This window comes from Falco rusticolus, chromosome 7 (assembly GCF_015220075.1).
Source record: "Falco rusticolus isolate bFalRus1 chromosome 7, bFalRus1.pri, whole genome shotgun sequence".
Taxonomy (NCBI): domain Eukaryota; kingdom Metazoa; phylum Chordata; class Aves; order Falconiformes; family Falconidae; genus Falco; species Falco rusticolus.
In genome coordinates this window covers 7676301-7691493 of record NC_051193.1, presented here as the reverse complement: position 1 = coordinate 7691493, position 15193 = coordinate 7676301, and the positions used below count along the sequence as shown (strand labels likewise).

Here is a 15193-nt window from a genome sequence, read left to right as displayed (position 1 = left end):
AAAGAATGGAGTGTGCTTACAACAAGGATCCATGCCATCTGCATTTATGCATCATGCCTAAAGAGACATTCAGCAGAGTACGTGTCCTAGTTTTGTAAACACCATCCAGGACAAGGGGACTTGACTTATACACAAGACCCATTTTAATTTACTCGGCTCCAAGAACACCACAAATAGACCAAAGAAAAATGCACCGTCAGTTCTAACAGTTTGATCATGAGGTCAAGTTTGTAAGCATTCTGTCATCTTAATTCCTAGATGAGCGACTGCTTTTAAATGTGTTGGTTACACCTGGAGACCTGATGTGCAGACCACCAAAGCCAAAAGAGGACTTTCCAATAGCTTTAACCATTGCAGAATCCAAAATTAAATGCAGAGACACCGAAGTTTAGGAATAGTGCAGAGCACTAAAAAGTGTTACCAATTCAAAAGCAAATAATTTGAAAATAAAGCACAGAAAACAGTTTACAAGCATTTCTAGCAATCAGGTACAATATTTGGCAGGAGCTGAAATTAAGCTTGAACATAACAAACAGTTTGTTTTGGTGTCTATGCAATCGTTATTCAGCACCCTCATTAGTATCAAGAAACAGTAGATATCAGAGAGTAAAATAGCTATAATGATGTACATTTGTGATGGAAACTGAGAAACTGTTCCTCCTTGGATATACCAAAACACTAGATTTTATTTCTCGTTTCCCAGGTATGTTCCTGTTGTTATAGGATGCTGCTGCCACAAAAAAAAAAGGTGTTTGGAAAGCAGTCATCTTCATTGAATGTTTTTTATAGATGAATTGGTGACTACGTAACCACCTCATTTTCACGCATGCAAACAGACTCTCACAGCTACATTTTAAAAACTGAAAAAGTAGAACAACTGAAAGTCTACTGTAATTTCTAAACTTTAACTATTGCAATGGTCAGCAACATGGCAGTGTGTTTGGGTGTTTTTTTGTGACACCCTCCTATGCAGTTAACCTTGAGATTTTTTTTTTTTTTTGGTTTTTTTACTTACAAGATGCTCTCTCTCCATTGTTCCTTGGATTTATATCTCCTTTGCTTTGTCGTCCCTTGGTTCCTGAAACTTCCTCCATACGGTAAATCTCAGAAACACACAGTTTAGGATTAAATGCAAAGTACATTTTCCCCTCCTTGATCGTCAAGTTATGATGGTTCCAGTCCCACAGCTGCTGAAGATTGTGGTTGTCAAGCACATAGAAAGAATAATTCCTAGAAGGAAATTTTTGAAGAAAAAATACTGGTTTTAATTCATAGCAAATTCCAATGAAGAATACCTTAAAATAAGAAAATTTTAAAACACTGTTTCCTCTTAATAACCAAGAGTTAAATCAGTGTTTAGCAGAATACAGGATTTTCTTCTCCCATGTAGCAAGTTTTCCCTGAGTGCTTACTTTGGTCAGAGCGCAGGGAAATGACTGTAACACAGGACTCCAAGGCTGGCACCACACCATGTAAAGCCCGCTCCAACATGCGTTTTAATAATTGTATAGAAGCTACTATGAGAAATATAAATTCATGTCCTCTGAACAGCAGATCTCTACACTGGATTTTCCATGTTGTGGCAAACGGGAAACAATAACCTCACATACCTTATGGGAGGAAACAAATGGTGCAGTTCTGCAAATACAATTGTGAACACAGCTGTCTTGCTTACATTTACAAAAGCAACTATACGAGTTTGCATAGTGACATTTCTTTGCCTGTCTTAGCTTACCTCTTGGCTCAATGAAAATTTCCTACAATGTGTCAAGTACAATTGCACCTACACATCAAAACCTGACAGTAAACAGTTGCGCTGACTGCACAGCACAGGATCCACGCTTCAAAGTACAGAACTAACAGCGCAGGCAGCAGCATGTGCTGAGCCCAGTCCCTAAGCACAACAGTGGAATAACACGAACATCCTCTATTTCCACAGATACTAAATGCAAAGTTATGTGTGTAATCCTAGTATATATTAAGAAGAAATTCCTGGTACCACTCAATTGTGCTGAATTAGAAAAAAAAAAAAAAACCACCAACCAACAAAAACCAAACAACCCACAACCAAAAAACAGCAGGTGCAGCAGAAGATTATAAGCTCTGTATCAGCAGCAAGGCAACACCTACAAAGACACTTCAATTTTGGAATAGTAGGAACAGGAATGCACAATTGCAAAATGAGTTAAAGGTCTGTGCAGCTGATGAATCTAAATCAAACCAACCCATCACACAGCATTTATTATACTTTTGTAGAAAGTCCCACCAACGTTAAGCACATCAACATAAAAACCATTATTAACACAATAAAGCCTTGCAACTTCTGCAAGCCACTTTGCATTGGTAAGCCCACATCAACATAGTTAAACTAGGCTTTCTACAAATCCTTTTAACTACAGTTACTGCGTAACATGTTGGAAAACCCATGAGGCTCAAAAGAAGCTGACATACTACTCATTTATCATTTTCCTTCAACTACTTGATTTGAAATTTTTCATTAATTCCTCCCTCACCCAACCTCAAGTGAAAATTGTACATTCTGGTTGCAATCTGTGTAGACATAGTTGCAGCTTCTCAGAACATACCAAAATGTTGACTGTGTTTTCAGAATAGTGTGAAAAAGATTTTTTTTTTTCTATTTCTAACTGTCCCCTAACTATCTGGGACTTGATTGCTAATGAAGTTGATATACCTGGTACTGCTTCAGATGGATGCTGAGAATAACATGCTCACAGCTGACAAGGGAGCACACGCATACTTGTGCTTTAAATGCATCTTGCCAGGAGAGAACAAGGATGCTAAACTGCATGTGGAATTTGACAGACATCACCAAAACCTGTGTTTGAGACACATACTACTCTTGTTACAGCTGACTAAAATCCCTGCAGCTCCCTGTGCACTGCTGAAAAGATGACACTTCACCATAATTAACTGCATGATTAAGCGATGGCAACTAAGCTTTCCAGGGAAGACCCAAAAAGCTGGACTCAGATTGAACACAATAAACAGAGGTGTGTATAAAAACCACCTCAGATGTTTACTGACAGCCTAGCCTGTCTCCTGCTCACAACTGTGGCAATTATGCTTTAGACAGTAGAGATAAATCTTATATTTAAGCAATGTGACTAAGCTTTCAAGAGTGTGAATAAACGAGGCAAATGAAGCACGGTAGCGATTTACACAAGTGGGCCAGAGTTGGGAGCTGCTGCAGCTCATACTTTAAAGCCATCTACACAAGTCTGAGCAGCCATCTGAGACAAAGAAAACAGGTCCTAAGGCTTCATATATACACTGAAAATATCAATTAGTGGAAGTTATTCTAGCACCATTCAAAGCACCAGGGAAACCACATTTAGAGGGCTATACACAGTCTCAGTCACAGGAGAGGTGCAGCGCTGCATGGCTTGAAAGGTGGAGCAAAGGGCAACTGGAGTGCACTTAGGGCTTAGGTTATAAATAAAGATTATATCAGACTTCGGCTCTAACAGCTGCGGAAAAAATCAGGATGCCAAGGAAGATAGCATGGAAAGAATAAAAGATTCACTGTAGGAAAACAAAGCGCTGCCAATCAAACCCTGGAGACAGTAACTAAGGCAATGACTGGAGATTATGGCCTGAAGGACGGGCTAAACCTCTGAGCAGGAACAGGAGGCACATCTGGTCCCAGGCTTGCCATAAAAAGCCTCAAGGCAACCTGCATAACCCATGTGCGCCCACAGGAGAGAATTCCCACAACACGACGCGTATCCCCCACTGCACAACACCCGCAGTGACTTCATTACTGACTGGATACATTAAAAACCTGCTCACACTGTATCTGCACACGATGCTACACCTGTGCACGTTCACCCACTGTAAAGCTATGAGGCAGAACATGAGAGCCAAACCAAAAGGAGATCTAGGTGATGAAAACACTTCAACAAGCTTTCAATCATCCCTTATCCCCCTCCACAGTGTACAGGACACAAAAAGCTCCTGAAAGGGGTAATGACCAGGTAGGTACACTGTTAGCAAGAGAGCAATGTGTAAAGACAAGTGACTTGCACCAAAAAGGGAATGAGAACTGACAGAGGACTGTGAATGAGAGTGGTGGATAAGCTGGCTACAGAAGATGACCAGGCAGTAGAAGTTTATGGCGGACTGACCACTGTGGGACAAGATGAGCAACCCTACAGGACACACAGACCAGAAAATGTTCGCCTCTCAGTGCCACAGTGATGAGAAAGACAGAACATCCCACTAGAGTGAAGAGCTGGGACATCTATCAGTAAGGGACAGGAGAAAAGGAAAACCCTTATTGCTTTACATACATGCAACATGCCACATGTTGGCTAGAAACTGTCTATTAACATGGCACATGTTCTACACCTGCATCACGGGGTGACCCTGATCCTTCACGAGGACGTGACAACAGAATCAAACATATAGAACACACCACCACAATGGAGAACAGTGCAGAGGACAATACGTGAACAAAACGCTCCATTTCAAGGTCTCTCTAAAACAGGTCTGTTCTTCAGCATTTCTCCATAAGCCTGAAATTTATCAAATTTCCAAAACATTGCGGATGTTTTAATAATGGTGGTATATTCTTTTGCTTGTGCTTGCCCACCAGCACTTCAAACAGAACCACTGAGGTTACTAACAAAATACCTGTCTCTAACAGATACATACGCACACCCTGCTAATGTAAATTTTAAGCAACTTAGAAACAGCTGGTTTTGGCCAAGGATCACCATCTCCACCAGCAAATAAATGGGTAGGAAACTAGAGGCTTTTATATTAACCCATGGATTTGGAAGCAATGCCCCTTACTGAAGTTCTGTGTTTTCTTGTCCAGTTCGAAAAGGTAAACTGACAAGTTTCTTAAACCCCCACACAAACCCAGCCTCACACCGCAGTGTGCAAACTTCCCAATTCCCTTTTTGAAACTTCACATACACATCGACAGGTGAGAAAGTGTCTACACAGCCTCCTGTAAAACAGAAACAAAGACAAGGAGCATTCCCCCTGGGACCCTGCCACTGCACACATACCTTCCACCACATTTACTACCAGCCCAGAGGGCGTCACTCGTTCCTAAAACACTCTCACACACAGGGTGACTGCTTTGTTGAAATGCTGCGGCTAGAACAAGCCTTGCTGTTCTCGTGCTGACTGTCTGAATCCACCATAATCAGGAAAACAAACCGTGAAGTCTTCAGTGAGGAGCCATACAACAGCTACAGAACCTACTCACACCTTCCCACAAGCCTGACAGCTACTGATGCCTCTGCTTCAAAATGATGTAGAAAATGGGTGGGGGGGTGGTGTGTGTTTGAGACTGTCCCAAATTTGCTGCAGAACTTGAAACACAACATCAGCAGCTGGTCAGTGTCACAACAGGAACTCTTCCACAGTCACCATCACCTCACTTGCTCTTGAAGGCCACAAATTACTCATTTTCCAGATACCCAACCTGGAGATGCTTTGAGAAGTGCCTCACAGCAGCCACAGTTGATGACAGCAATGCACACACAGCAGCCCAGCAGAGGACAGAGGAATCCAGCAGCATGAATGCCAGACTAGGAACCAAACTCCTCCATCAGACACTGAGACCCCTCCAGCACATCTCCATTTCTGGTTCCCTACCGCAGAGAGAATTTTTTTCCTTGTTGCGAGAGCACATGCACTACAGACAGGGTGTTCAAAAGAGGCGATGAACACTCTGAAAACAAAGTAAATCCCCTCTAAATTTTCCATTTTCTGTGATAACCAAGACAGGCACCAGCAGCTGAATAAGGAAGGAAGAAACTGTTTTGTTAGCCCAGTTCAATTAAAAAAAAAAAAAAAAAAAAAAAAAGAAAAAAGGACAGTGGTGGTGGGGTCAGTCGTGTAATGAACAACTATCATAATGGACCTTAAGTTAAACTCCCTCTCATCCCCAAGGCAATGCTGGCATAAACAGCTACTATTCCAGCAGCCCAGTACTTCCCAGGTTAAGACCCCCTCCCTGTGGTTCATAACTCTGCCAACGGAACTGTTCAAGCTCAGTCCTTCCTTGCCAGGTGCCTACTTCCACCTAGTATTTTTGGAAACTCTGTTTAGACCGTGGCAATGCCTAAATCACATTAGGCATTTTCCAAGTAAAAAGACTGCCCCCGACCCAAAATATGCAACTGCAGTAATTCCCTAGCATGGGTGAATTTCAGCACAAGTAGCTCTTTAGTATAATCTATTTTACCTCCCGCAGCCCGCCCTGCTTCCCTTGTCAAAGCTGCACCTATTTACTTCTCTATTTGGGAATCTGACCAAAGAACTTGCCACTTCCCTTCATATCAGCTCTGCCTGCTGACATACAAGGTACCATAAATGTAATTACTACTTGAAACACAAAGCTAAACTCCAATTTGAAGAGAGCAAAGGAGAGAGGGGGAGAGAATAAAAGACAAATCGGTAACTGGAGTATCTGTGAGAGCATGCCGCATCCTAAGTGGGCTGAATGAGCCTTGTGCTCGGCAGCGACAAGCCTCTAGGATTTGCAAATAGAAAACAAGCTTTTCTGCAGAGCCAGTGTTCTTACTGAAAAAGACAGCGTGCTGTTCAAGTGCAGGATGAAGAGCTGCCCTTTGACTTGCTCTGTCAGATGGTGGAATTTGAAGAATTTAAGGCTGACCAAAGACCAGCCTGAGAGAACGACAGAGGTTGTGAAGAATCCCTCGCGCTGTAACTTTACCCTGTCAGGGCAGATAAATCAGACAACAAGTAGCCTTTCCCAGGACCCTCCCACCACTTTTTCTTACAAGATTGCCCCAAATTGTTCATTTAACAGTTCTGTCATTACTGAGGGAGGCTTAATTCTCCCAGAGAACACTGGTTTAAACCTGGGATGACTATTTGATTCAGGAAGAGGAAGAGCAAGGCAGTTTGCTGGAGGATCATCACCACACCTAAGCACTGCAAGTTTTGCAGAGATAAGAACTTTTGTCCCTACTATCTCCTAGCATCATAGGAAAACAGGAGTTAGATACAGCAAAACATATCACACACTGTAATTATACGAACATATAACCCACAGATCAACTTTACTTTTCCTGACCAGTCTTTTTTCTGCTTGACAGATAATTCATTTAATATCAGCATTTCAAGGAGCTGCAAACAATTGCAACTTGTAAACTATTGGGCTACTTCCAGTTGCACTCCCTGGTAAGTAAAGTTCAAGTTTCCTTCCAGCAGACATTCTCCATAAAACTCTGATAAAAGCCAACAGTAAAAAACTGCAAGGAAATCCAACAGTTTCTGAACAAACTCTTTTCGCAAACAGAGCAAAAAGAACAAACGATAGAAAGATGCTTTCTAGAAAAACCTAAAGTGAAAAGCAACAGCAAAGTTTCCACAAAAATACTTTTAACATACTGAATTTAACATTTTAATTTGGATAGTAATCCAAATGAGCGATGACTGCACAATGGTATTCATTAGGAGAAAAACACTGCATATTAGTAGAAGAAAAGATTCTATAAATGGTATGTGAATATTTTTTAGGAGACTTATTCTCTCTGGCTTTCTATTAAAGTGAAATTGCCTCTACAAATGTCTGAACACTTACCCGTCCACCTGTTCCTCTCCCAGAATATACCGCAGGTTCTTCAAGAAAGACAGGGAGACTAATGCATGGGAATGACGAATTTTCACATACCCTGTTACTGTCTCAATCAGACCCATAAAATTCTCCAGTTCTGAGGCGATGTTATCTACAGCAAGAAAAACACAATTTTATTATTGTAGAATTCACAGCTTTAGCTGCTGTTCTGATTAATGCAGTATTAGCTCAGTAAGAGAAAATTTATTTGTTGCTTTTGAAAACGTGAGACACTGGTATTCCCTCCCCCAGTAACAGTTGCCTGTGTGGACAGATGGTTGGAGGGCAAACTAAAGCCACAGAGCAACAGTGGAAAACCAGTCTTGCTTTTCCATACTGGTATACCTGCTTTTTCCATGGACATTGCACTTTGAAGCCAGCACCAAATGTTGAGCCAGCGTTCTGGCAGGGATGAAAAGACCCTTGTATAAGTGTACACATCCATGAGACTGGAATTGCTCTTCGGCTACAGAGCAAAGCTCAGGCAGAAAGTTCCATTGGAAAACAGAGATGGAGACTGAAGATGAAGAGGTGGAAGTATACTACCGCTCTTCTCTGGGACATAAAGCATCGCTTTCAGTGACCCTTAAAAAGCTTTGGCTACAAAACCGAGGGACTCTTGATCAAACAGCAAAGATAAAACCGAAAGGATGTCCTCAAGCCATGGAGCATGTTCCACATAGCTCGCTAAAGGTGACCTTCTATAATAAATTATTATAACAACTGCAGACCAAGCTCTACTTTTTAATGCTGCCCCCTCCGTAGGAACTGTTCTGTTCCTGCCTAGGTCTGCAACACCCCATCCTTCACAAGGCTCAAGCTTTGCAGTCTTTAGCACCCAGCAAACCCTGGCCCATGCCCACTGCCTGGTGTCATTCTCCTGTGAGGTTACACGGCAGTTGTGAGGGTACGTTTTTAAGCACTCGGGATGGGAGAAGCTGCTATGGGGGTATGCTGCCATAAAACCCCCGGGGTCCTAACTGATGGCTGGGAAGCCCCATTACCGAATGCCAGTGGTTGGTGCCTGTACCAAATAAGCTGGGAGGAAGCTGATGCTCTTCAGTAGTCTAAGGTAACACTTCAAAAATTAATAAAAAATATCCCACACTTGCCCCAGGTAACTGAACATCTCTCATAAGGGGAGACTGTACCTGTAGCAGTGGGACCATGAGTGAAATAATCCACGTGCTGCTGTTTCTAAACCCTGAAATTTTCATTCAGCAGGAGAAAAGGAATCAAATATATCTCAATCTTTCAACCTTATTCATGAAACCAAAAGGGACGTTCCATAGGGAGATACATTTCCAATAAAAACTAACAGTGATTTTCACTCTGCTTTTAAGAGCTCATCAGCTGTCAACACTTCCCTGACTGATGAATCACTACTCTGACAAATTTAATCCAGAGCTTGTTCAAGACATGTGACAAAGGTAGCCTGCTCGCCAACGATGACCATCCAGAGGCACAGTGCTAGGCTTTATATGAGCTCTCAACACTCTGGATTCCATGTTTTAGCAAGACACCGCACCTTGCCTTGGAAGGGGAGGATATGCAGTCTTACAGTGCCCTGCCCTACTTGCAGCCGAGTTATTTACCTACCCAGATGCAAGGATTTGCAACTTTTCCACCTTCTTAGGCCTTTATTATTCCTTTGGGACTACTGCTCATCTCACTGCCTAATCCTGGTTCCCTGTCCTGCCAAAACTCCCAACAAAAATACTTTCACTGCCTTATAACTTGGTAGCTGAATACCTATTCCATCCGCACGTTGGAGAATGGTGCTACAGTCAGCGGGCCAAACCAAACAGGAGTACTGCATGGGGCTGGACAGCAGTTTGCTGAGTTTTTAATGTTCTTATCACTATGCTGACAGACAAAAAGAAAAATATTAAAAGCAGCCTTATCAGAGGTTCATAAAGAGAGGGTAACCACTTACTTCCACGACGGATGTTAATCAGCAGATTTCCCTTCAGAATTGTGCATCCCTGCAACATTTGTGCTGACGTGACGGAGTCAATCGTCTTTGTTTTCCCATCCTCACATATTTTGGGGCAAGGCCCCTCACAAGGGCTGCAGAACATGCTGTTAGGAGAAAAAGGGAGACTGAAAATATGCAATGATATCCAACTCTAAGTCCACAGACTGCTTTGAGTTAAATTTTGAAAGACATTTCCCTCTAAACCTTAAGACAAATCCTTCAAGCTAGAATTAAAGTTACCATACTTCTCCAGAGGGCTGCAGGTAACATAGTACACGTGGCTGATCGACTCCAGAGAGGCTGGTGCATCACAGCTCCTGTTTACAGCACCACAGGAGTGAACGAATGGACCCATACCCACCATCTGCCAGCTTCTGAAAGGCTCTGTGGTCCTTCCAAAGTTGAAGGCACTTCAGGTAAAACCCAGCACCTTTGCATCTGTGCATTTACTCTAACTTCATTATACCCAGAAAGACCTCCCTTCTCATTTTCATTTATACAGACAGCCTCAGAGTGCTGCGAAATTTCGTGCTAATCCAGGCTCAGTCTCCAAAAAACAGGCCAGCCAGGAATCGGAGATGGGAAAATACTCTTCAAGTTCTTATGACGCTTGTCTCCGTGCCCTTAAACCAACATCTGAAGCTCAGCACAAGGGAATTCCATACTCCTGGTCATTTTAACTTGGGAAAGAAAACTGTGGGAGCACAACACGTTCATTCATGAATGACGTGGAAAAAGGGAGCAGTGATTTAGTCACTATTTCTTATAACTTAAAAGGTATTAAAGCAGCAAGTTTAAACAAACAGAAGGATGCATCTTGAAGCAAGGCAAAAGTAATTTTCAACAGGAATTGGGAGAAACAGGCTGGAAGTCTAAGCAGGTTCAAAATGGATTATACAGATGGCAGCAAGAGAACATGTCCACTAGTGACTACAAAACACGACGACAGACACAGCCCCGAACTCGGAAATCAGATCGCCAGAAGCTGGAAGGAAACACTGAAGCACAGGATCACTTCCCCTGCTTCTATACTTACAAGCATTCCTAAGTATTTTTTAATGGTCAAACCTAAGGAACAAGAACTCAAGCCAGCCTAGACTTGGGCTACAACACGTTTTTAAAGGCTCAATATTATACTGTCTGCATACCCACCTCAAAACTGTACACTTCATGTGTGCACAAAACATGCCCTCTGATCACCCCTCCTGGTAGATGTCTTTCCCGATTTAAGATAACTTTTATTTTTCAATTTATTCTAGTACTGTCCTTTGTATTTCATTATTACTTACTCCACCTTATCACTTCAGAGGGGAGAAATGAAAAAGAAAACAACCCAAACCCAGCTCCAAAGACAACAGTAATGAACATGGACTTAATATTTATTCTTTTAAAAAGAAACTGAACCCACTTTCTTCTGAGGCTTAAAGAAACATGTAAATTGATAACAAGTTTTTAATGCATAAACAATACAAGAAAGATGCCTCCTTTTCTTAGTAGTAAGCTCCTATTTCAAAATCCTGCACTATAACGTGCCATAAACCACTAAAAGCTGCAGACACAAGCAAAAGGCATTCAGCTAAATGTACAAAGAATGCTGGAAATGCTTTCCATTCACAACTATTTGTTAGCATCACCTCTGGGAACAAAACATTCACTGCCCTTGAGTTACAGCTCCTTTCAATCTTTGCAGCAGAGCACACAACACCACCGAGACAGGATGGCCATGCGTTTCAGCGTAAGCGGTTCAAACAGCTGGTACTACAACCTCAAGTAGATGACAACAGAAAAATTCCTCAGGTGAATATCTGCGTTTGAGCAAAGGCAATGTTAAGGTGCTTACATTCAAATATCCACCAGAGATTGCCTTACTATTTGACCAAAATGACTGATGACACACAAGCGGTGCTGGTTATCATCACAACGGCCTATCCAAAAAACCCCAGCATCTTAGAACAGCCTACAAAGACATCTTTTTAGCGCAGTACTGAAGCACTGTGAATCTTAGCACACTACCCTTTACTCAAAGTCTATGACTTCCAAGGGTCAATAGGCAACTAAGGCTGCTTGCTTAAACCACTGACAAAAGAAGAAAATCATAAGCATGCATCACTCCAACTGCTAGAATTAAGAGCAGATGAGTGACAGTCTCACAAGAAATTATGCTGTATAATGTTGTCAGCTGCTGCATTATTTTTGTCACCATCTACATGATTGCTCCCTTTTAAAACAGCATTGTTATCTTCTGAAAACAGTGAGAAAAGGGAAGTAAAATTAAATACGCTGAAGAATAGATGTGTCTAAAATGCAAGCACACATAAAACAAATAATATGCGAAGCTAGATAACTCCTTATGGTTTGTTCTGTGTGATAATGGTCATCAGCCAACCTCCAACCTTGTGTTCCTGGGCTTTCGCCGTGATTTTGCTATTGTCTACTTGAAGATCTGGTTCCGCATTGCACTGACCTTCGCAAGTCCTTCAGAAGAATCAGGGGCAACTGCTAACGCACAGGACCACACGCAATCAGACCTTTCAACAGTGAATTCGCCTAAGTAAGCCTTTACCAGGAAATCATGCAATTCTCCATCATATGTTCTCATATCTACGCAATAATTTGCATCATAAGCTGCCACAGAACAAGGGGTGGAAAAACCCAAACGTGACAACTTTCCCAAAACCCAATGGACTTTCCAGAAGCTGCATTACCTTTGGCTCCCATTGCGTATGAATCCGGAGGGGCATTCTGCCATGCACTCATCGTTGTGAATCACAAATCTCTCATATTCACTTGTTTCGGTGGCAGGGACTTTGGAGCAAAACTCTTTAGTCACGCAGCGCCAGCCCTCGAACTTGTAGGTGTTGGGAGGGCAGGTGGGCATGCAGACTCCTTCGTAGTAGTAATTGCGGCAGGCCACGCAAGCGGTGTTGTTGTCGGGTGCCGTGCAGCTCCCCAAGCATTCGGGATGGCAACACTCATTTTGGTCTGTGCAGGCTCGCTTGCCACATGAGCTGGGGCACACTACAAGACAGAAGGCAAGGTAGCATGAACAACAGCTATTAAACAAAGTGAACGGCATTAAAGCGAACACCCTGACCCATACAACTCTATGCTTTCATTCCCTGGGCTCTAGAGTATCTCTGCAAAAGAACAGCTCCTGTAAAAATGACAAATTAAATTCTCTTTTTCTCAGTTTTAGTAGCCTGAAAATAATTTTTCCTCAAATCAAATTTATAACATAAAACAATTAAATAATAAGGAAAACTGCTGGAAGCAAGACCAACATAAGGATAATGGAAACAGGCAAGTACTGGAATCTTCTCCATAGCCCTAGTATTATGGGAGGTTTTTTTGTTTGGGTTGGTGGCTGGTTTTTGGTGGGATTTTTTGTGGGTGGGTTTTTTGGGGTTTTTTTTTTTTGGTTGGGTTTTTTTTGTTTTTAGTGCTGACTTACTGTCTTTCTAAGCATTTCTTGTCTTTCCTATTTGTACTTCAAATTGGTCTTTTACTGGCAAGAAAACAAGCTCCCTTTAAACTACTTAATTACACTTGTACAATAAAGCACTGCTATACTGTAGCACACATGGTTAGGTTGACCCCAATGTAGCATCCCAATGTTGCTTAAGTATGCAAAATGAGGTTTAACAAAGTACAGATGGTACACATCAAATACTGTGGAATCATGGAGCTACTATTTTCCCTTGAAGAGTGTAACAGAATTCTGCCTTATCCCCAGTTTCTGGGTTCAGAGAACAAAATATGAAAGGAAGAAAAAAAAAAAATGGGGTGCAAACTTATGGAGACATTCGTTTCACGTGAAAGCATTTCAGCTTGGAAGACATGAACAAAGAGCAGAACTGTCAGCAGACAAGCTAACCACCACTACATCAAAAGAAGTGGCAGCATTATATTTATGTAACAACAACATTTTGATTACAGCATTGTATGGCCTTTTAGCCATGTGAGTTTGTGTGCCAGAGGCTCTGTAAACAAACACAGATAGGAAATCTGGTTTGCATTAAGTAACTGTTTTCCACTTTCTTACTTAGCTAAAACACAGTACCAGTAATAACAGCATAAAACAAAATTTCAGTAGTACAACTATAGTGAGATCCAAGCAAAGCACCACAAGACATTTAAACTGAACAATTTGAGCAAAAAGCATACAACCAGCAAAGAAGTTAACATTGCAGCAAAGAAGTTAATAGCCCAAAATGAACACAGAAGCAGCAGAGCCCAGCCTGTAGAGAAAGACAATGTTTATGAAAAGTTCTGCACTGCAATTTATCGCTCAGTTTGCAACTAACTACAGTGTCGTTCTAACGCAGGGCTAAACACCCTAAAATCTTGAACCCCTCCTCTTCCCATAACTAAGATCTAGGCTTTCCAGTATGTTTTTACAGCGCTGTTGAGCAGAGCACCACAATCATGAGACAGGACCAAAAAAGCCTGACAGTGCTATTAAGTAGTAATTTAAAAAAATAACACAAAACCCCCAAACTCTGCTCTGCGTCAGGACCTAGACATCCTACACCACGTTTTGATTGTAAGAAGCCATTTTCTGCCAGCTTTAAGGTAGTGCCCATGTTGAAAAGGACTCGTAAAACTGCCATCGGAGAAGTTTGACCCTCTCCCATCAAAATGGTTCTACATTAATCTTGCTTAATTTTATTCATTTCGGTTTTGTTTTTTTTTAAAACCCTAACTGCCAACCTTGCAAGTTTAAGCTTCTGGGTAGGAAGCTGGGTTCTCCTTACACAACCAAGGCTAAGAAAAGCTTTGTGGAAGAAATTCCACCTGCACACAGTCTCCAAGTAACCCAAGAGCCTGCATTAGCAGGTAGCTATGAAGTACCGTCAGCAGACCTGCTTACAACATCTGACAGTGCTATTACTTGTATATATGTAGCTGCACATCGCTAACACAAGAGGCTTGCATTAAAGACAGCTTGGATACACTGGATTGAATGCAGCAGGTCTACTGCGTGAGAAGATACTACTGAAGTTGCCCAAGAGCTCATCTGTCTTTTCCAACTAGACAAGAACCATTACTTATCCCTGCAGCCCTCTCCTTGCACATACTGCTATTATAACCCAACAGCTGTGCTCTTACCACTACTGCTCCGTACCTGTACAGTCATTTTTTCAGAGTGAAACCAGGCAGAATAGCACAGAGGGGCGGAGGGGGGAGACTATGGAAACAAGAAGGTGGCAGCATGAGGATGGCTGAGGTTTGCCCAGGTAGCACATGTATCACATGCAGGCCAAATTAAAGAGAATTTTTGCAGACCCAGTTACTTCTAAGACTACTGAGAGCAGGAATGCAGAGGAAATCACTGCTAAATAATGATTGTGTAAAGATGCTGCATTTTTTTTTTCATGAAAATGAAAACAACATATGCACCAAACTGTTACCCGAGAACAAACAAGCATGTTAAGTGAATAATCTTTTCTCAATGGTAACCTGCAATGGAGCAAAGCCTGCCCCAATGCACCTTAGTAAGGCTTCATCAATTGCCTTTCACCTTAAGATATACAGTACTACTTGCATTTGCGACTACAAAGGGATTAAAAATAAAATAAATAAATCAGTGTGCC

At 41.9% G+C, this 15193-nt stretch overlaps 1 protein-coding gene across 1 annotated transcript in view; it reads right to left on the bottom strand.

Annotated features, from left to right (window-relative positions):
- IGF1R (insulin like growth factor 1 receptor) overlaps positions 1 to 15193 on the bottom strand; it is a 195684-nt gene that overhangs the window by 38985 nt on the left and 141506 nt on the right. Inside the window, 4 exon segments of the mRNA XM_037393380.1 lie at positions 1016 to 1230; positions 7589 to 7733; positions 9558 to 9703; positions 12305 to 12617. Coding sequence (XP_037249277.1) covers positions 1016 to 1230; positions 7589 to 7733; positions 9558 to 9703; positions 12305 to 12617 — 819 coding nt within the window.